Source organism: Dipteris shenzhenensis, chromosome 7, assembly GCF_047967505.1.
Source record: "Dipteris shenzhenensis isolate YYH24624 ecotype China chromosome 7, Dip_SZ_1.0, whole genome shotgun sequence".
In the NCBI taxonomy this organism is placed as follows: Eukaryota; Viridiplantae; Streptophyta; class Polypodiopsida; order Gleicheniales; family Dipteridaceae; genus Dipteris; species Dipteris shenzhenensis.
The window spans coordinates 41,610,467-41,631,270 of NC_141602.1; the positions used below are offsets into that span (position 1 = coordinate 41,610,467).

General features: G+C 48.8%; 1 protein-coding gene across 1 annotated transcript in view; it reads right to left on the minus strand.

Moving 5' to 3' along the window:
- TRM11 (tRNA modification 11 protein) overlaps window positions 1-17,689 on the minus strand; it is a 58,222-nt gene extending 40,533 nt beyond the window's left edge. The window contains exons 1-3 of the mRNA XM_087377155.1: window positions 17,332-17,689; window positions 16,883-17,094; window positions 16,060-16,377 (exon numbers count right to left, since the gene is read on the minus strand). Of these exons, the coding sequence (XP_087233281.1) occupies window positions 16,060-16,377; window positions 16,883-17,094; window positions 17,332-17,566 (765 nt within the window). The 5' untranslated portion in view covers window positions 17,567-17,689. The remainder of the gene's footprint in view (window positions 1-16,059; window positions 16,378-16,882; window positions 17,095-17,331) is intronic.
- Between the last annotated feature and the right edge of the window lie 3,115 nt (window positions 17,690-20,804).

Consider the following 20,804-nt stretch of genomic DNA (forward strand, 5'->3'; position numbering starts at 1 on the left):
ATAGGCACAAGTTACATCCAAGAGTGACATCATATGTGAGCTCAAGAGAGCATCTCTAGATCCACAATTATCTCTCAATCACACACCACACTTGTATATTCACTCAATCACACCTACTGACCGACACATCATCAGTCACACCTACACACACCATGTGTTCACACACTCACAACCATAGACCTTATGACCCTAGGTATGATCCCATCACATCAATTTGTCCTTCATTCCCCCCCACAAATTAATGACCTCATTCCTCAGCAGTAGTACATGCAATGCTCCATGGCTTGCCCACCATCATGTGGCAACACACATGGCCCCAACCTGTTACTCACTCCTAGGACTCTTGGTTTACAACTGGGAGATAGACAATGACTATGCATGGGAATACCCTTAGATCCAACAAGGTAAAACATAAGGCTAACGGAATATGGTCTTGAAGTAAAATCACCTTTTGGAACAGCTCCTGTGAGCTTCCCCTCCCTACCGCAGCTCGCTCTACCTCCCCCTTGCTCCTCCCCCCCCCCCGCCGCGACCACCTCCACTCCCTTCCCTCCCCCTCCGCCCTCGCCCCCCGCCCCCCTCCCCCTCACCCGCCGGTCACCCCACCCCGCTGCGCCCTCCCCTCGCCTCGCCTCGCTCTCGTCCCCCCCCCTCGCTGCTCTCTCTCGCCCTCCGCTCCGCTCCATCCCGCCCCCCTCACTGCTCTCCCGCCCCGCCCCGCCGCTCCATCTCCCCTCACCCCCGCCGCCTTCACTCCCCCTTCCCCCTCGCTCCTTCTCACCTCACCCTCGCCGCTTCCTCCTCACGCCTCCACTCCCCCTTCCCCTCGTCGCAGCCGCTCTCTCACCCCCCCTCCGCTCTCATCCACTCCGCCCTCTCCGCCCCACCTCGCTTCACCCCACCCCCCCCCTCGCTTCGCCTCACCCCCTCCCTCCCCCGCTCTCACCCACCCGCCGACCCCTCTCACTTCACCCGCCCCCCCCGCCTCCATTCCGCTCTCCCCGCCCCCCGCCTCCATTCCGCTCTCCGCCCCCGCCACCCCCCCCCCGCCCTCCCGCGCCCCCCCGTTTTTTCCCCGCACCCCGCTCCCTTCACCCCGCCCTCCGTTCCGACCCCCCCGCCCCCTCACCTCGCCTCACCCGCCTCACCCCCAGGCTCCACCCCCCGCTTCGTCCCCCCTTTTTTGGGGTGGCAGCCTGTTCATACTCCTCATCGGAAGCTTGCAGTTAGTCTTGGCGGTATGGCGGCCCCTCGCCCGGATCCGGAGGCCCAGTCGGACTCTCCCTCTCCAGATGCCTACCGCGTTATCCTGACAGAGCGACAATCATCTCGTGTTCAGGAGGTTGCCATTGACTTTGCGCATACCTCTGTTTACGGTAGAGTCATTGGTCACTCCCCCTCCAGGGTAGCCATCAGGGACTGGCTCCAGTCCACTCTCCTGCTAGAGGATGGGCATATTGAGGAGGTGGCCCTTATGGGAAGGGGCATCTTCTGGCTCAAACTCTCCACTGAGAAAGCTGCGAGCAACCTGATTGCCAGTTCCCCCACCTCGGTGGATGGGAAGATTATCATGATAGTCCCGTGGTACCGTGGATTCAGCGCAGCGGAGTTCGATGCTCGGTTCCGCATACCTCGACACCCAGTGACACTGGTTTTTCCAGGGCTTGCTGCAGAGTTGCGCCCGATTGTCAGGGACTTGGGCTCCCATTTTGGCTGGGTTATGCACGACACCTTTGCCGACGCGGTGACCACGGCAGGAGCCCCCCGAGTCCGAGTGGCTGTGGCGGATCCTGCGACTCTCCCTGCGGTGATCGAGATTGTGACAGGTGCCGGCAGCATCACCCAGAGCATGATAGTCACCGGACAGCCAGGTCAGTGCCTGCGGTGCCACGGCTTTGGGCACTTGGCGGCTGCTTGTCCACATTTCGCCAGCTCGTCTCGACCCCCCCCGCCCCCGCCCCCGACCCCTCCGCCTCCACCCCCACCCCCTGGACAGCCACGCTAGGAGCCGGGACAGCAGGAGTCTGGCCCAGAGGTAGTGGGCGGTTGGACTGAGGTTAAAAGGAAAAGGGGAAAGAACAAGAAGACTTCGGATAAAGGCAAGGAGGCAGAGGTTACCCTTCCTGCAGCAGCACCCCAGAGACCTGTCAGGCAGCCGCCCCAGGGGTCTGGGAGAGCTTCTTCCTCGACGGCAGCCCGCCCTCCACAGCCTCAGTTCCCCCTCTCTCCCGTTCCCCCGCCCCTTTCCTCCCCGCCCCAGCCCCCTCCCCAGTCTCCCCCCCCCCCCCCCCGTCGCCCGACCCGCAGCTTCAGTCCCCGCCTCCTCTTCCTCAGTCTTCTCTTCCTCCCTCTCAGCCCCAGTTCCAGTTGCACCCCCATCCCCCCCCCCCCTGGTCCCCCTCGCCTCTCCCGCAGAGTTAGCTGCACCACCGGCTTTCCAGCCGAGTGCAGCCCCCGCTCCACCTCCTCCACCCTCTCCGCCAGTCGCCTCCGTGGAGTCAGAGCTGCCTGTCCCTCAGCCTCCTCCCTCTCCCCCCTCGTTGGCAGGACACCCGGAGTCTACACCACCAGTGGAGCAGGTTCCCCTTCCCGCTAGCCCCTCAGTGGCAGACTCAGTTGGGTCTCAGCTCCAGGAGAGAGAGCTTCCTCGAGACTTTTACAGATCTGGCCCCTGGGACTACCTGGATGTGGCCGACCTTGGGACCTTCCCGGCTTGTCTCGACATCAGTATTTTCCTGCTCCGCAAAGGGGCGGATGGGAGGATTGGTGCCTTGGCTCCCAGGGATGGCCCTAGCTTCGCATTCACGTTCCTCAGCGATGGCACCGAGACCTGGACAGACGACTCGGTTTGGGAGGCTCTCAGAGAGCAGACACACGCCCAGGTGTGCTCCTGGATAGGCCCGTCCGGTGGGCAGCTCCTCGAGACTCAGTGGTCCGAGGGCGATGTGCGCTTGCGGTGGCGTTGCGCCGCCAAACGCTTCCGACTGATTGTGATCCTCCGACCTCCCCTGTCATGGCCTCTCCCCCAGGATGTCAGAGCTTGGTCCCAGCAGAAACTCCGAACCTTCTATGGGATGACCTCTTCAGAGATCTCGAGCTGGATCGAGAAAGCTTTTGCTCATGGCACCAAAGGCCTCTCGCCTTTGCTGAAGGTGTTGAAGAACGGGCAGGACGACCCCGTCTCCCCCTCCAAACCTTCTCATAAGCGGCAGCGCCTCCATTCCGATATGTCTGGTTCTTCTTCGACTTCGACCGCGAGCAGACAGCTGTTCGCAGCCCCCCATCCCTCTCCATGAGCTTACACCTCGTATCCTGGAATGTGAACGGGTTTCACTCTTCTGGCACCCGTGGTCCCAGGAAGCTCATGCTGCGGCAGGAACTTCAGCCTGCAGTGATTGGTCGTTTGGATGTACTTTTGCTCCAGGAGCACAAGCTTTCTGCGGCTCATTCCCGTAGCTGCGGGAAGGTTCTCCCTGGACGGTCCTACACTTATTGGGAGCCCTCGATCGGCGCTCAGGGGAGGAGTGGGGGTGTTTGTACTTCCGTGTGCGAGCAGTTAGCCCAGGGAGTTTTCGGTCACGGCACGTTGATTCCTGGCCGAGCCCTTTGGGTAGGCCTGGACTTGGAGGGGTCCAAAATAGGCATCCTCAACATTTATGCCCCCACAGACCTCCGTTGCAGAGCCACCTTCTGGAGGACACTTACAGGGATTCTTCCGGACATGGATTCCTGGATTGTTGGAGGAGACTTCAACAACCTGGAGACCTTGGAGGACCAGCAGGGCAGAGGTCCGGAGTTCACAGGTATGGCCCAGGCAGAGCAGTCAGCTTGGGACTCTTTCATCTTCGAGACGGGAGGGAGGGACAGTTGGAGAGACCCGTCCTTCCGGCGTTGGCACGGGAGTCTGGACTTCTCTTGGGGCTTCCGCAGGGAAGGAGGCAGACTCCTGGAGAGGCTTGATAGATTTTATGTCAGTGATTGGGCCATCAGCAGAGGCGGCCAGGCGGGTATAGTTCCAGGGACGACACTCTCCGATCATGCGCCTGTGCTCCTCTCCTTAGATTCGGCAATCCAGACCCTCCCCTCCCGATCATGCAGGATTCCCGACTCCATCTTCTCGAGAGTGGACGTGCGCAGCAGCATATGCAGTCTTTGGGACAGAGATTGGGGGGAGGGCGTGGATCTGGTAGACTCAGTCGCACAGGCTCTGCAGGAGTCTAGCCAGATCTGCCAGCTCGCAGCTTTACAGGTTCGACAGGATTGGTGGGGCAGAGAGAGAGCTCTTCGGAGGGACCTCGCCTCCATTCAGCGACTCCAGCAGGCTTCCCCGGGTTCGGAGGAGCTACGGATCCAGGCCCTTCGAGCCAGAGCCCTCCTGGAGGAGATATTCCAGCGTCGTTCCGAGTTTTCCTTTCACGCCTCTCGCTCCTTTTGGGCCCGAAAGGGTGACCGGATGTGTAGGGAGTTCTTCAGGACGCATGGCCAGAGAGCTGCAGGTGATCAGCTTCGGAGTCTCAGGACAGCGGATGGTCACATCGTTACGGATCCGGGAGAGGTCCTGGGGTTGGCCACTGACTTTTACAGGACCCTCTTCCAGCAGGAGCCGCTTGCCCCTCGTGCCAGTCGTGCCCGTGAGGAGGTGTGGAGGCACATTCCATCCCTGGTCCAGCCTAGCATGCAGGCGACGTTGATGGCGCCGTTCACCTCGGATGAGATGTTGGAGGCCTTGATGGCTATTGACGGACAGAAGTGCCCAGGTGAGGATGGGCTATCCCGAGCTTTCTTTACCTCCTTCTGGGACCAGATCCATCAGCCCCTCCTTGCAGCTCTGCAGGGGATTTTCAGCAGCGGTCGGATGCCAGAGAGCCTCTCCTCGGGACTGATTTGCCTCATCCCGAAGGGAGGAGATAGACAGGAGATTCGCCAGTGGCGACCGATCACTCTCCTTACCTCTGCCTACAAAATCCTCGCCAAGATGATCAGTGCCAGAGTTCGGCCTCTACTCCCAGACCTCGTCCATGACACTCAGACAGGCTTTGTCCAGGATCGCAGTATCCTGGATAACGTCTTCACCTTTTCAGAGGCGGCGGAGTGGGCTCAGCACAGCGGATCTCACCTTGCCATTCTACTTCTCGATTTCGAGAAGGCCTATGATCGCGTAGATTGGTCCTTTTTGGAGGGGACTCTGGAGCGGCTAGGTTTCCCGGCAGGTTGGATTCAGGGTATCTCAGCTTTGTACAGGTCAGCGTCTAGCAGAGTTATCATTGGAGGCAGGTTGGGCGAGCGCTTTAGCTTGGAGAGATCAGTACGCCAGGGCTGCCCCCTGGCTCCTTACTTGTTTCTCTTCTTCGCTGAGGCCATGACTTACTACCTTCGGGCGAGGTCCACAGGGCTCAGGGGTATTCGCCTTCCACTCCGGGAGGACACGGAGCTCTTGGACTCGGAGTACGCAGATGATACAGCCCTTTATGTCCAGGACGACGAGCGGATGCTAGAGAGGGTGCGGATGGCCCTGGAGGTGTTCTGTTCGGCCGCTGGGGCGAAAATCAATTGGAACAAATCCGTTGGTTTTCTCACAGACCCTGGGGCGTGCTCTCAGTGGGGGCGATTTCTGGGCTTCAGATGGATTCCACGTGGACAGACAGCTAGATACCTTGGCTTCCAGGTTGGCCTAGACATCACACCAGCTCAGCAGTTTCTCCCGGTGCTAGATTCCATCCGACGGAAGCTGGCTTTCTGGAGCACTGCTAAGCTCTCTCTTGCAGGTCGTGCCTTGGTAGTCAACCAGGTCCTCCTAGCCACGGCTTGGTATGTGGCTTCCTGCTGGTGCTTCTCGAGATCCAGCGCGGCACAGCTCAGGAGGTTGGTTCGGAACTTCCTTTGGTCTGGGGAGGATGGTCATAGAGATATCAGAGCCAGGGTTGCGTGGCAGACAGTCATTCTTCCACAGGCTGAGGGTGGCCTGGGGGTCATTGATCCAGAGCTTCAGAGTCAGGCCTTGTTAGGCAAGCTTGTCATTCGCGGTTTGACCCCAGGGGGGCAGACGTGGAAGACGCTACTTCAGCAGGGAGTCGGCTCCTGTGTCCCGCGCCGAGGCGGAGATTGGCTACCGTCCTTCAGGTGGATCTTCACCTCCGCCCCGCTCACTCAGCCCCGCTCCCCTCTCGTTCGTAGCCTCCTCATGGTTTGGAGGCGGCTCCGTCTCAGTCTCATTCAGTCCCCTCCCAGCTGTCAGGAGGAGATCGATCGCCAGCCGCTTATCTGGAACAGTCAGGTCAGAGATGCCGAGGGCCTTCAGTTGGGGGAGAGATCACATATCAGGTGGGACGGTTGGATGAGGGGGCCAGCCCGATCCCTCCGTGTTTGGAGGGATACGTACAGACATCTAGAGATGGCAGATCTTGCAGACGCAGCTGGAGGTGCACGTGGAGCCCAGGCGAGACGCACGGAGATCGACGGAGCGATCCCAGCGGCTTGGTTGGCCCCACCTGAGTCCCAGATCATCATGCCTGGTGACACCCGATGGCTGGGACAGTTCACCCCCCGTGGCATTCCACTGGTGATCGCAGGACGTTTGGATGACTCTTCTATTTCCTTCTTCGCGGTTTCTGGGGAGGGACGACTCAGGACAGAGGGTGCGCTCATCGACCCCCTACTCCCGTGGCAGAGGGTTCGGATCGTAGGCCTCTTGGGGAAGGTCTGGCGTACCGACCCTAGCATCGAGCAGGACCAGATGCAGCTCTGGCGTCTTTGGCTTTGGGAGGGGCGGGCATTGGCAGAGCTTGATTGGGACCCAGGAGAGTGGTGGTGGCCAGAGATTGTGACAGGTCAGGGGCCGACCTCTTTCTTCGCCTACAGTACGACTTTGGGCAGGCGAGTTCTCGGGAGGATGCAGAGCCGCCCCCCCACCCAGCGACCCAGCTGGTACGCACAGGGTCTCTCCAGGTTCTTTTTACAAGCATTCTGGAAGGCCTTGTGGGAGAGTTGGCGGCCACGGAAGATCTCATACTTCCTGTGGCTTCTCGCCCACAAAGGTCTTCCAGTGGGGAGCTGGTTGAGGCAGATAGGCCAGGACGGATGCTGCCAGATTTGCCATGCGGATGAGGAGACACCAAAGCACTGCCTGTGGAGCTGCACTCGCGCCCAGGAAGTGTGGAGGTGGACTTTTGGGATTCTTACTCGCGCAGCACCAGAGCTAGGATTGATCACTTGGGGCGCGTTCTGTTGGTGCAGCACTGCACCTGGTCTTCATCACCTTTTTGAGGCATGTCAGCAGGACCCCACTTTCCTTATCACACAGGGGACGTGGGGACCGCTCGAGGGTATCCCACAGCACCTAGCAGAGGCTGATACAGGAGTTCGGGAGAGGCAGCCAGTCTGGGAGATTATTAGCAGCATTACAGGGTGGCACATCTGGACCTCGCGCTGCGCGCAGATCCTCGGTGGCACCTCCTTATCGATTGCCCAGATCATGGCGGAGATTTGGAGTGAGATTATTCATACCCTCAGAGGCCAGTGGGACCAGATTCAAGGAGACTCCCGGGCCGGTCAGGAGAAGCGGAGACGCTTCCTCCGGACTTGGGACACACAGGGCCTCTTCTTCGAGCAGACTACGCAGGGCCTTCGGTGGCACTACTCACCACCCCGATGGCTGTTCGCTCATACTCGTTTTCTCCCTCCGTGAGAGGATGGTTTTCTATTTTGCTACTTGTTAGGGCTGTGTCTGATTTGTGAACGCAGCCCGTCAGCTATAAGCTGACCCCTTGTATCTTGTTCTCAAAGTAATATAATTAGCACTGTTTTTTCGGAAAAAAAAAAAACATAAGGCTAACAATCATTTGAGGGGGACATCCCAAGGCAGAGAACCCTTATTGACAGCACACACAAAAATTCTAAATTGAAGATGTGGGGAAATTCCCCCCTTTGATGGCATATATCGTCCTTTTCCTCCTTCTCTTCCAGGCTACCATAGTGTGAGGTACATTGTCATTGGAGAGGTTCTTGGTGTAGCCCTTCTTTTTGTAACTCCTTTGCTTTTTTATCTTTCTTGCATCCTTCTTCTTCATACCTTCTCTCTTAATGAGGTATGCTACCAAATGAGTAGCTTCAAGCAAGTTGACTTCAAGTACATGATCACATGCATCCCATATGCCCTCACATAAATCAAATATGAAGAGGGTCTTACCACTTGTTAGTAAAACAAGGGCAGTGTCTACTCTTGTACATAGAAGCTCATGACTGTATGGCATAATGCAATCATCCAAATGTAAATACATCTCATATATCCATGATAAGCATAATTTCCAAAGTGTTAGTGACATTTGGAGACTTGAAATCTGAATGAATCTCAGTCAACATATAGATTTGCGAGTCCAACAAACTAAAATAGATAATAAACATCATAGTTGACTAGTCAATTGACTGGAATAGTCAAACTTTGACTGAACTTCTTCCAAAAGACAACCAGGAGAAGATGAAGAAGATGAAGGAGGTGATGACACGTGGCACACGTGGATAGAAGCTCAAGGAGGATCATACAGCTCTGATACCATATGTTGGAGTAGCATGGAGACAAGATGGAGAGAGTAAGATGATGAAAAGCGAGAGAGTTTATTCATGAGAGATATGCCCAATATATAGGCACAAGTTACATCCAAGAGTGACATCATATGTGAGCTCAAGAGAGCATCTCGAGATCCACAATTATCTCTCAATCACACACCACACTCCTATATTCACTCAATCACACCTACTGACTGACACATCATCAGTCACACCTAACTTAGGCACACCTACACACACCATGTGTTCACACACTCACAACCATAGACCTTATGACCCTAGGTATGATCCCATTACATCAATTTGTCCTTCAAGCTTTAGGGTTTATCATGGTCTCGTTGGCCCTTGCTGAGTCATCTCATACCATTCACACACAAGCTTGTCTATAGCAAGGGGAGAGACAAAAGCCTGAAACATCTGCTCCTTAAAGTCTTCCCATGTGTTGATAGGGATTCCCTCCTGTTGGAGGTGGATACCTATACCAAGTATGTGCATAGTCTTCCAAATGCAATACAGCAAACCTGATTTTGCTTTGATCATTCTTAGAATATAACATGAAATAATCCTTCATTTTACTCAGCCACTCTTCAAGCTCATTAGAGGTACAAGATTGACCCTTAAGCTTGGACAAAACAATCTTATCCTTAGCATCCTTGTCCTAATGAGTGGGTCCTTTGGGTTTCAACAGATTTAACAATTTGCATATATTGAAGGAAGGGCATAACTAACCTGAGATCTGCTGGTAGAGTTTTATACTCATTGAACCTTTGGCAAAGACCATCGACTTCAGAACTGACACCCTTAAAAGCATTGCCTCTTGGTCGTTCCCTGCTCCTATGAGCTGTCACACCACTAGAATGGTATGCTGTCGTGGCACTCTGACCAAGGATTGTTGGTCCAATCATAAAGGCAAAGCTAAGGACCAAGATATGGAGTCAGACTCATCTTCCAATCACTCAGGGGGTTCCAAGGCAGCAGGTAGTGCCCGAAATCATCGGACGATACCAGCCTTCTAACAGTAGGATTCTCTCCCCCCAAGGGTCACAGCCACAGAGGGCATGTGGGCAGCAGTGCGGTCTGATAACAGCCCCTATCAGTTCAAAGTCTGGCAGGTAGAAGCAAGGCTGTGGTGCTACGGACCAGATGTGTTCAAGGTTCATTGCTATATGTCGTAGAGACTATGGACACAGTGTGTACCAGCGTTCGTTGTCCAAGGTTCCTAGCCGTGATGTGTTCACCAGGGGAGATTTGGACGTAGTTTATTCCACATCTCATACACGTGGTACTCAGTGCAGACTAGTATGGGAACTCATAGCTGAGAAAATCTCCTTTGATGTTCGAGGTGGCATCTTGCTTTGAGGTAGGCTATCAGGTGCTCTCTCTGACATGAATCCAATAGGCTCACTGCTGGAGGGTCCATGGTTGCATCTTCATCGGCTTGCTTCTTCATATCATTGTGCTCATGATGAGCTGCAGAGAGGGTGCTTGGCATCTCATAGTGAGAGAGGGGGGCTTTATTGTGGGTGTGCCCGCCCGGAGAGGATAGGATAGGTGAGGCCTGCTTAGGCCTGGCTATGCTGGCTGATAGGGCTGAGTTGGGAGTCCAAACTGGGCCCCAACCCGGGGGGGGTACCAGACCTGATTGGTCGGGTCAACCTAACATAACCCAACCCTAGTTGGGTCGGGTCAATTGACTTGCTGGTCAGGTGAGGGCCGACCTGCTGGTCGGTCCAATGGCCAGCCCTACTAGCCGACCAGGCTGGCGGGGGGCCTATAAAAGGCTCCCCCCTACTCCACTCTTGGTGTCTCACAAAGGGCTCTCTTGGAGCATTCCCTCTCTCCCTAACCAGCCCCCTGTTACACTCAAGTTGAGGCAACATGACCTCGGAAGGGTCAGTCGACATTTTCCTTTAAAGGATCAATGTTTGTATTATATTTGTTTGGGCTTCACGTAAATTATCAAAAATGAATCAAGGTCAAGGTCCTTGGTGAGGGTGACATGGCACAAGACTAGGTGGATCTAAGGCTAAGGGGTCTAAATGCATTAAATGTGCCAAGGGGCAAATGATTTCAATGATATCCCAAGAGAGGGGTAAATGATGCATTGAGGAGATGCCCTCAAATGTAGACATGGTGGCATACTAGATCCATCTAGGGATTTGGGGCTCGGTGGAATTTGCAAGCATGAGCCTTCACCTTGTTGGCTATTTTGAGTTTGCTACCACCGAGGTTGGCTGGGAGGAAATTCTGTGTGCCTGCCCCATGATAGACTATTAAACTGATGATGTGAAGCAAGTTAAAGATAGTGATCGTTATATTTTGGTATTAGAGCGCAATGTTTGGTGATTGTCGTGGTTTGAAGCTGCACATCGAATTGACAGACTAACGATGAATTGAGATTGGAGGGATTTGGTGTTATCTTTCGTCATTGATTTGAAGGCGTGGAAGACGAGATTACAGGAGCCTGTGAGCACAGGCTAGATTTGCAATTGTATATATCGTGATTCCGTTGGTAGTCGGGGCTAGTACTTACGTACAGTAGTTTGGTGGTAAGCGGTGCGCTGACGATTCTTGCCTTTGTACGGTGCTAGAGAGAGTCCGTGAGCAATTCATATAATTATGTCTGGTAATTCAATCGATGTGACCTATGGGTTGACGGTGGTGATTAGGCAAGATCGCGGGAGCACACAGTCTATTAGATGGCGTCGTGACTGGCTAGCAGAGCTTTGGGTAATACCAAAGGCTGGAGCGGAACATCATATGGTTGTTGGCGTTCGAATCATGGGTCAATTACTTCGCAAAGTTTGTGCGTTACAATAGTCAAATGACTTTGCTAGTTGTGGGCTCGGCTATTGGACCTGGTAGTCCGCAGAGCTATGTGCAATAGACTTAGCTTCAGCTCTTCATCTCTCTAGAAGCTGAAAACCCCTCATCAATTGCAGCTGGCTCACTGTTTGCCATACAAGATCGCTGCATGACAGATTATAAATACAGATTGGGAGTGGCTTACAGGGACTAGTTGATCTCTTCATGCAGCTGAAATATGACCAGGGAGCTTTCTATGCCCTTTAAGTTTTGTTGGGGTATATGCTAGTTTATTTGCCCTCGGGTGTTTGAGTTATTTGAGATTGCAGATATTTCCCTAGTATAGGGAAAAGATATTCATCTGAGTTCTCAGCTATTTTCAGTTGATGGTTACGCCTGTTTAGACACCTTTTGTGGTTATGAGATTGAAAAGCAGTTTGTAAATACAGTTTTAGGCGGTGTTTTATTTATATATATATACATTTATTTATTTATTTATTTATTTATTTATTATTATTTTTTTTTAATAAACAACCATCGACCTAAATGGAAGTTGAAAAAGAAGCTTCTAGGGTGGATCTCGTAGAATCGGGAGTTCAGCCAACCCCGCAGGTGTCGCGCCCAGCAGGCCATACACTATCTGGTAGAATTGCATTATTGGAGGATGCCTTGCAGCAGATTTTAGCGCAACAGTTACAAGCAAATAAAGGGCAATCCGAGCTCAGGAAAATGGTTCATAGTATGTCTACTAGACCATCTCGTGAAGAGGAGGGTAAAGCTTCAATGGAGCCTGAATCCAGTGTTCATACGGTCGAGCCTAGGAGGGCTAAGGTGCCTAATATTGCCAATTATAGGGCAAAAAAGTATTCTGGTCGGATGTTTGACCGTAGTTCCGATATCATAGAGACCTGGTTACACAAATGGGACGAGGCCTTCGCCATTTGTGAAATTAGGAATGATATGAAGAAAATCCGTGAGGCCACCCATATGTTTAATGAGGCAACGGATCGGTGGTGGATAAAACAGCAGAAAGATGGAGTGCCATCCACTACTTGGGAGGGGTTTAAAAAAGAATTTAAAAAACACTTCTTACCTGCTGACGAAGCATCCCGAGCTTAGAATCAGTATCGAAACCTTCGTCAAAGAAATTTATCAATCGCAGAATACACTGATAAGTTTAGAGAAAGTGTAATGAAAGTTTATGAACCTCTACCTCAGTCAATCCAGGCAAAAGCTTTTATCTTTGGACTGAATGATCAAATCAAGATGGAAGTTCAGGCCAAGTATGCGAACACGCTAGATGAATCAATTGCCATAGCCCTGAACTATGAGGATGCCAAAGGAAACAGACCAAGTGGGTTTGTGCAGGTTGGGACTCAGTATGAGTACCCGAAGAAAACTGGGTTTAACAAGAAGTGGATTAGCAAAGAGAGTGCCTCACAGCCTAGTGGTCAAACCAAGCAGGCGAAGCCAGTTGAGACTCCTAAACCAAGCACCACCATTGGAATGAAAAGAAAAGTAACACCAATGGCAGCCTGGGCTTGGTCAAAGTCTTCTTTGAACCCAAAGCAAAGAGAAAAAGCGAGGAGAGAAGGCTTGTGTTTTGGATGCCTTCAGCCTCATCAGTGGAAAGATTGTCCACGAAATGAGGATCATCGGATGGCTGAGATATTGATCTCAGAATGCGACGTGGAAATGGAGGGAAGTCGCAGACCAAAACAGATGCAAATTCAGCTATCGGGATCTTCTCAAAGGTCAGTACCTGTTTTGTTATCTGTGTTTGTTGCTAAGCTAGTAACTAGTGCACCTAATAATGTCATGTCAAAGCCCACAGCAACGGGGTATACAGCCTTTAACGATACGGAGTTAATTAAGATGAAAGGGCAAGTAGCCAATCATGATGTCATTGTGTTGTTTGACTCAGCGTCAACGCACAATGTAAAACTCCAAGCTTGTAAAGAGGCTGAAATTAAAGACTAGCCCATCTGACTATGCATATACAGTCAGAATGGCAGACGGAAGTTCAACTGAAGTATGGGACCAAAGGGTTACCCAGTTGGAACTTCGAATTCATGACTATACTGAGAAGCTTGATTTTGAAATGACAAAGCTTGCTCACGCAAACATAGCCTTGGGTAAGGCTTGGCATTCTAGAAAGAATCCAGCCATAGATTGGAAAAAGCACATTTATCAATTCAAGATGAATGATGTGCTGTATGTCTTACGAGGTGAAAAAGATATACCTCAAGGACCATTGGTTTCCGTAATGGAAGTTCGAATTTCTTTGTACAGCATCAGTAGAGCCGATTGATGGTCCTTCGGCTAGCACTGATGTTACCCAAAATGGAGAGATGGTCAAGCTAGCTGATCAAATAGCAGAGGAGTTCTCTGATTGTTTTAGGGATGAGTTACCTTATGGGTTACCTCCAGAGTGGAATATTCAGCATAAGATTGAACTAATCCCGAGGGTAGAACCTGTAAATAGACCTCCCTATAGGTTAAGTTTTACAGAAGAAGCGGAGGTACGAAGACTACTGGAAGAATACCTCAAGCTGGGGCAGATTCAACCCGGTTTCTCACCTTTTGCTTCATCAGTGATATTTATTAAAAAAAGAAAGATGATACTTTTCGCCTCTATATAGATTACAGAGCATTGAATAATATTACTATTAAGCACAGGTATCCAATGGCTCGGATCAATGATTTGCTAGATGCGTTACATGGGGCCGTAATTTTCAGTAAGATAGATCTTAAATGTGGCTACCATCAAATCCATATTAGAGCCGGGATGTGCATAAAACCGCTTTTAGAAGCATGTTTGGACATTATGAGTTTTTGGTAATGCCGTTTGAACTTACCAATGCTCCAGCTACATTCGTCATGCTTATGAACGGTTTACTACGTCCGTATATCGGAAAGTTTGTAGTACATTTTATTGACGATATTCTTGTGTTCAGCAAAAGTATTGCTGAGCATCACGAACACTTAAGAATAGTGTTCAATACTTTGAGGAAAGCCAGTCTTTATGTAAATAAAAAGAAAACTATATTGTGTATGGTAAGACTTGAATATTTAGGATTCATTATTACTCCTGAGGGGGTAGAAATGGATCCAAAGAAAGTGGCTGCAATACTGACTTGGCCTATCCCTCAGAGTTTGACCGCTTTGCGATCATTCTTGGGATTTGTCCAATTTTATCGAAGGCATATCAAAGGATATTCCGAAATAGTATCGCCATTGACTGATCTGACCTCAGATAAAGTACCTTTTATATGGGGACAGAATCAACAGGAAAGTTTTAACACCATAAAACAAGCTATGATCTCAGGACCGATGTTAAAAATAGTTTATCTCCACAAACCGTTTGAAACCAATGCAAGTGGCATTGCGGTAGGAGCAATTCTCCTCCAAGAGGGAAGGCTAGTAGCCTTTGAAAGCAAGAAGCTTTCTCCCTCTCAGGACGCTGATACCTGAAGAGGGAAGGAATGGTACGCTCAAGTTGAGGCAATATGACCTCGGAAGGGTCAGTCGACATTTTCCTTTAAAGGATCAATGTTTGTATTATATTTTTTTGGGCTTCACGTAAATGATCAAGGTCAAGGTCCTTGGTGAGGGTGACATGGCACAAGACTAGGTGGATCTAAGGCTAAGGGGTCTAAATGCATTAAATGTGCCAAGGGGCAAATGATTTTAATGATATCCCAGGAGAGGGGTAAATGATGCATTGAGGAGATGCCCTCAAATGTAGACATGTGGCATACTAGATCCATCTAGGGATTTGGGGCTCGGTGGAATTTGCAAGCATGAGCCTTCACATTGTTGGCTATTCTGAGTTTGCTACCACCGAGGTTGGCTGGGAGGAAATTCTGTGTGCCTGCCCCGCGATAGACTGTTAAACTGATGATGTGAAGCGAGTTAAAGATAGTGACCGTTATACCCCCCTTGGCTGTGATTGTATTTCTGGATCTATATGCATATACCTTTGTAAGACTAGAATATATCCAATCGTACAAATGTAGATTTTGTGTTGTTCTAATGTCCAAAATTCTACAAAGAAAATAAAAGAGAAAATGAAAGAGAAGAAAAATGAAAGGATCTATACACAGCTCTATTGCCTATCTCTAGTGTCTCTCTCTCTCTCTTTCTTTCTGCACATGCACACTCTCACAGTATACAGTTGCTATTCCTATCTCTGGTGTCTGTTTCTCTCTCTCTTTTCAGAACACTTCCACACATGCACCACTCTCGCAGTTTTCTTGGTAAACTTTTTTCACCTGCTGCACCAGCCACTGATGCCAACTGCCCATGCTATATCGATCGCCTGAAGAATACCTACTCCAATAAACCAGCCATCATATCACTTCAGATTTTGGCAATCGATCTGTCAAAGACCTCATCAGAGGTATCCATGAGAGAACTCATGGTCTCTTTAACTAAAAGGCAGCCATAGAGTTAAATGATTTGCTAAAATAGCCATTTTTATTGAGCTTCTTACAAAAGAAATTAGCATTTTTTGTAGAAAAGGAAACCAAATTGGACGAAACTTGAGTGAAATACAAGGTGCTGTGAGCAGACAAATCAACTTTCCACTAACTCTCACAGATAAATCAAGTTTTCAATGACTCTTAAACAATTAGAAGCAAGAGGCAAAGTTTTACAGGCCAAACCATCATTTTTTACCAAAAACCTTACCAGTGTGAGTGCCCCAAAATGTGCTGCAGCTACAAGTACACTGCCAGTCCCAACAAAAGGATCATAAACAAGCTTCCCAGGTTTTACTAGAGCTTGGTTGGCCATGAGAAAAGCAACCTCTGCATCCATTGCTGTTGGCCCAAGGTAATTGCGCTTGCTTAACTCATACTTGGCTAATAGACCCCTATCAGCTCCAGCAATCTCACGCCCAAAAAAAAAGGTTTTTTGCTCGACTGGTGGAAGGCCATTGTTCACAATATGACTGTCTGTTTCCAGCAACCAGAACTTGTGCTGTGGGTTTTTCAATTTTACCTTGCCCTGAAGCATGCAAAACACATCATGAGACAACAATCCATCAGCTTTCGATTGCTGCGTATACATAGGTCCACAACAAACCTGAAAGATTGCATTCCTAAGGTCTGTGTGATGTCTCCTTAGAGATTACAACTTCTTCAAAAACAATTACTCGTCTACTTAACGTCAAAAAACCACAAGCACTCCTATCCACGCCTTACAATCCATCAGAGAAAAGGAAAGCCCTTTCTTGAAGCTTTTTGCTCACACAGACTATTTTTTCCAATCATCCAGAGGCCTTATACAACTTCTTGATACGCATTGCAAACAAAAGCATTATGCCAACCGCATGATGGCCTGTTCTGATCCTAAAAAGAAGGGTATGGCAGATCAAAGGTAGCACCGCAAATGCTCCTCATCGTTTCAGTATGGTCTCAGATGAGAGAAAGACATAAACTACCGTTTAAAAACACATCCAAAAAGGCCAATGCTGCAATATTTAGTAGGGACCTATCAGAATCAGACTGACCTGGAAAGGGATGTAATGAAAGCTCTCAATGCGGTGTGTCTGCTCTTGAAGGCTCAGAACCTTCCCAAAGCAGTCAATTACTATCTTAAAGGTACTATCAGCGGCTAGATATGGAGCCTTCCTAACTTCAGGGTAGCTTTCAATGGCTGCTTGCAATTCTTCAAAAGAACTGCCCATTCCCCACACTTCAAAAATGCCTTTTACCAAAAGACCTACACAAGGCAATATGGTGACAAAAGTGAGTCGAATAAGTCAACAATATGCTTTTTTACACAGAAATTCTAGGAGTCTTATTCCATTATGTTTTACGTTTGAAGACTGCAAAAGGTGTTGAGATTTTTATCTGATGGATACGGATGGTTTCTCAGTAAAGAGAGCCAGCAATGGACGGTTGGTCGTCTGGGAGAAGAGACTTATAGACGTTTAGTCGCCTGGGAGCACAGACTTACTCCGATGGGCGATGTTCCGTGCAATTTCTTCAGAAGGGAGGTTCACAAAATAGTAAGGGGAATCTGGATGAATGCTCTCAGGCTGCTTCCAATTGAGATGCCGATGATGATCATCAGCATTATAATGATGCTTGTGCTGATGATGATCACCTGACTGAAAAAGCTGAGCAAGTGATTCCACTTCGGGTAACCTGTAATCTAGCAACCGGTGCAAAAAGTAGCACAGGTACCACATTTTGTTTACGGCAGTTCCTGCTTTCAATCCAAATTTGTTACTAGTGATGACTGCAGGCCAACAGATAACTACTTCCAAAGAATAGCCTTTTTCTCTTGCAAGACTACCCTAGGTTTTTGGGTGCATCGTTTGAGGGTTTTGGTAGCAAAAATTCAAATTTTGTAACCTTACAGCATTTGGAAGATAAATTTTGGTCCTTCAACAAAAATTTGGCAAACTCGGAATGGGTTTTCTATAGCCACTAAAAAGTACATTAAATGGCGGTTTTATATGCACCTCTTGGGTGATTCTGAAGAGGGTTTTTGGCTTAGATCGGTGGCCTCGAGGCGGGGGGGGCGGACTTTTTGTTAGCACTACTGGTATTGAGCTAGTCAAAGCTCTACCACCATGAAGGCCCTACATGTCACAAGGTGCCCTAAAGTTGAAGATCCGATAAGCATTGGCATAGAACACAAAACTATAGTGTCTCACGCATAGAGGCAGGAATAGAAGCCCACAAAGTCGTACATGTGGCACATCCTCAAGTCTTCCATACAATGACAACCAATTGGGCTACTTACCATAACAAAATTTTGAACCAAAAAGGGTTCTGCAAGAGAGCCGTTTTTGTGGAGATATGGCAAATAAGTGAATAAATCTGATTATAGATTTGAGTTGTGGAGGTTGGTATGTGACATGACATGTATCTCCTAATTTTTTATTCAAATGGTCCAAAGTTTGATGCAATTCTCCCACTCCCCTTTCACGTTTTTGAAGTGTAACCAACTTTTCAAACCAAATTTCTCAACTAGACCTGAACCAAAACTCTTGAAACACCCTTCCCATTCAGCTACTACCTTCCTTCCATCTCCCACATTTTCCCTTTCTCTCTCCCTCAATTTTCAGTGCTCTCTCCATAATAACCTCATCTTTCTTTTGAGCACGAACTTTCTTTGTGCCTCCTCACCTCACCAGAGTCTCACCATTCCTCACCTTTGCAATGAGTTTCCTCCCTCTCCATCTTTATTGTTTCAAAAAAATTTCCTCCCTCTCCATCTTTATTATTTAAAAAAAATTACACTTCTAAGCAAGATGTGACCCACTTGCTTAATGAGTGTATCTTCTTCAAAATCTTACCATTTCTTCCCTCATCTACCTTTTCCCTCTATGTTGAACCCGTCTCAAAGATTCAACTAAGGGCAAAAGCAAATTTTTTGACCAAAGAGCAAAGCGAGCGAACTGAGCTACCACAATCAAAAAGCAATTGGGCAAAGACCAAGACAACGTGGGAAGTAGTACCAATGACCCAGTCCCCGTAGATGGCACTGCATGACAAAGCTAGGCAGTGCTATGCAACAAGACAAGGCAACGAAGGGCTCTGATTGTCAGAGTTTCCAAAGCCTATCACTACAGCTAAGGGGCCAAACTCTAAGGAAGAGTCTCATGATGATGGCTTTGGCTGTCAATGACTAAAACCCAAAGAAGAGTCAGATGACGAGGGCTCCAGAACATCAATGATCTATGCATGACAAAGAGAGAGATGATGATGAACATAGGATTTGCGAAGGCGAAAGGTATCAGAAGGTTCGACATGATGTAACAGCACTTATGCCCTTCCGATGAGGAGGTCCAAGCAGTTGTAAATCTGATAGGTAGTACCCATCAAAATGTCATAAGAGGTCATGTATTTAAAGTTCTAGAGTACTAGGAGTTAAGATCATTCTTACTACCAAGGCATAGACTGTGGCCTTTGAGTTAGTGGCATATGATTACTCATTTTGGTTAAGAAATAGAAAAGGTGTATTTCCAATTTATGTGCATACATCCTCTTTCTCTCTGTTCATCATTCACTTTCTAAGTTGTGTTTTCCCCCTTGCCCCATGCTATGTATTTGTTGCACATTGTTTTGCCTCACTCGGTGATGCCCTACTGGTTTGCCGGAATTGGCAATTGCCCTACACACCCAGAACAAAACAAAGGGCAATGGGAAAAACCATAGCACTTGCACATACTACTATGATTTGGCATTAACATTTGGCAATCTTGTTTGGGAATTCGAAGTGGTTTGCACTGGAGAAACCGGTGGAGTAAAGCAAACCAACAAGCAGTGAAAGTTAAAAATGACAAATGCAAGGACAGGATGTCAACTAAGATACCAACAACAAAGAGACGTGTGGATCACCAAAATTGAAGCTCTAACAAGGAGACTCTGGACAATAGCCGAAGAAGATGAATCCTTGATCAAAGGAAGTGAGTGGGATGTGATCACTGTTGCCATTTTTTTTAGATCTAGGGAATATAATACATTGCATTTGGGTAACTTGTCAAACCAGATCTTTCGAGAAATTCTACCAAATTTGGTGGCCAAACAAATCTACAATTTCAAACTTTGATGGATATCACATAATTTCCTTCTTCAACATGACCATAAAACCACTCCGACTACTATTTTGCTTGTAATGAATGTATCTTGGACTATATAGGCCAAATTAGCTCCACACAGACTTACAACTAAGTGCTCATTGAAAACTCCACTTCTTCATCGTCTCATAAACCAAAAGTTGACAATATTTGATATGGTTTAGGGTGTGTAAAATATTAGGTTATACTTCAAAAAATTTGGACTAGATAAGGAGTCTAGATAAGGCCATGAGGGATCCTTCCTAGTTTAACTTTCACCCACAGCTAATGTCAAACAAACACAGGAAGAGGGGAGAAAACAAGAGAGTTAGGGTGTGTACAATATTAGGTTACACTTCAAAAAAATTGGACTAGAAAAGGAGTCTAGATAAGGCCATGAGGGATCCTTCATAGTTCACCTTTCAGCCACAGCTAATGTCAAACAAACACAGGAAGAGGGGAGAAACCAAGAGAGTTAGGACCCCACCTCTATCAAATTCAAGTGAGTTTTGGCAAGAACAAGGAAGCAGATCCTCACAACCACCACAAGGGTGAAGACTAAACCGCACAAAACAGGACGAAATGGATAGGTTTTGAGCCATCGAGCCCACCATGGGGCACCGAGATAGGTTTTGAGCCATTGAGCCCATCATGGGGCACCGAGACAACAAGAGGACCAAAAATATGAATGAAATTCCAAAAATTCGAGGACACTAGGGAGGGAATCCCGATCCCTTCTGCAAATTTTTTTTGAAAAACTGCAATTTTGCAAGTTGACATGGAGGAAGAGTACTTGATTTACTTCCCCACCACATTCATGAACAAAGCCATTGAGTGGTACAATCAATATTCGATGAGC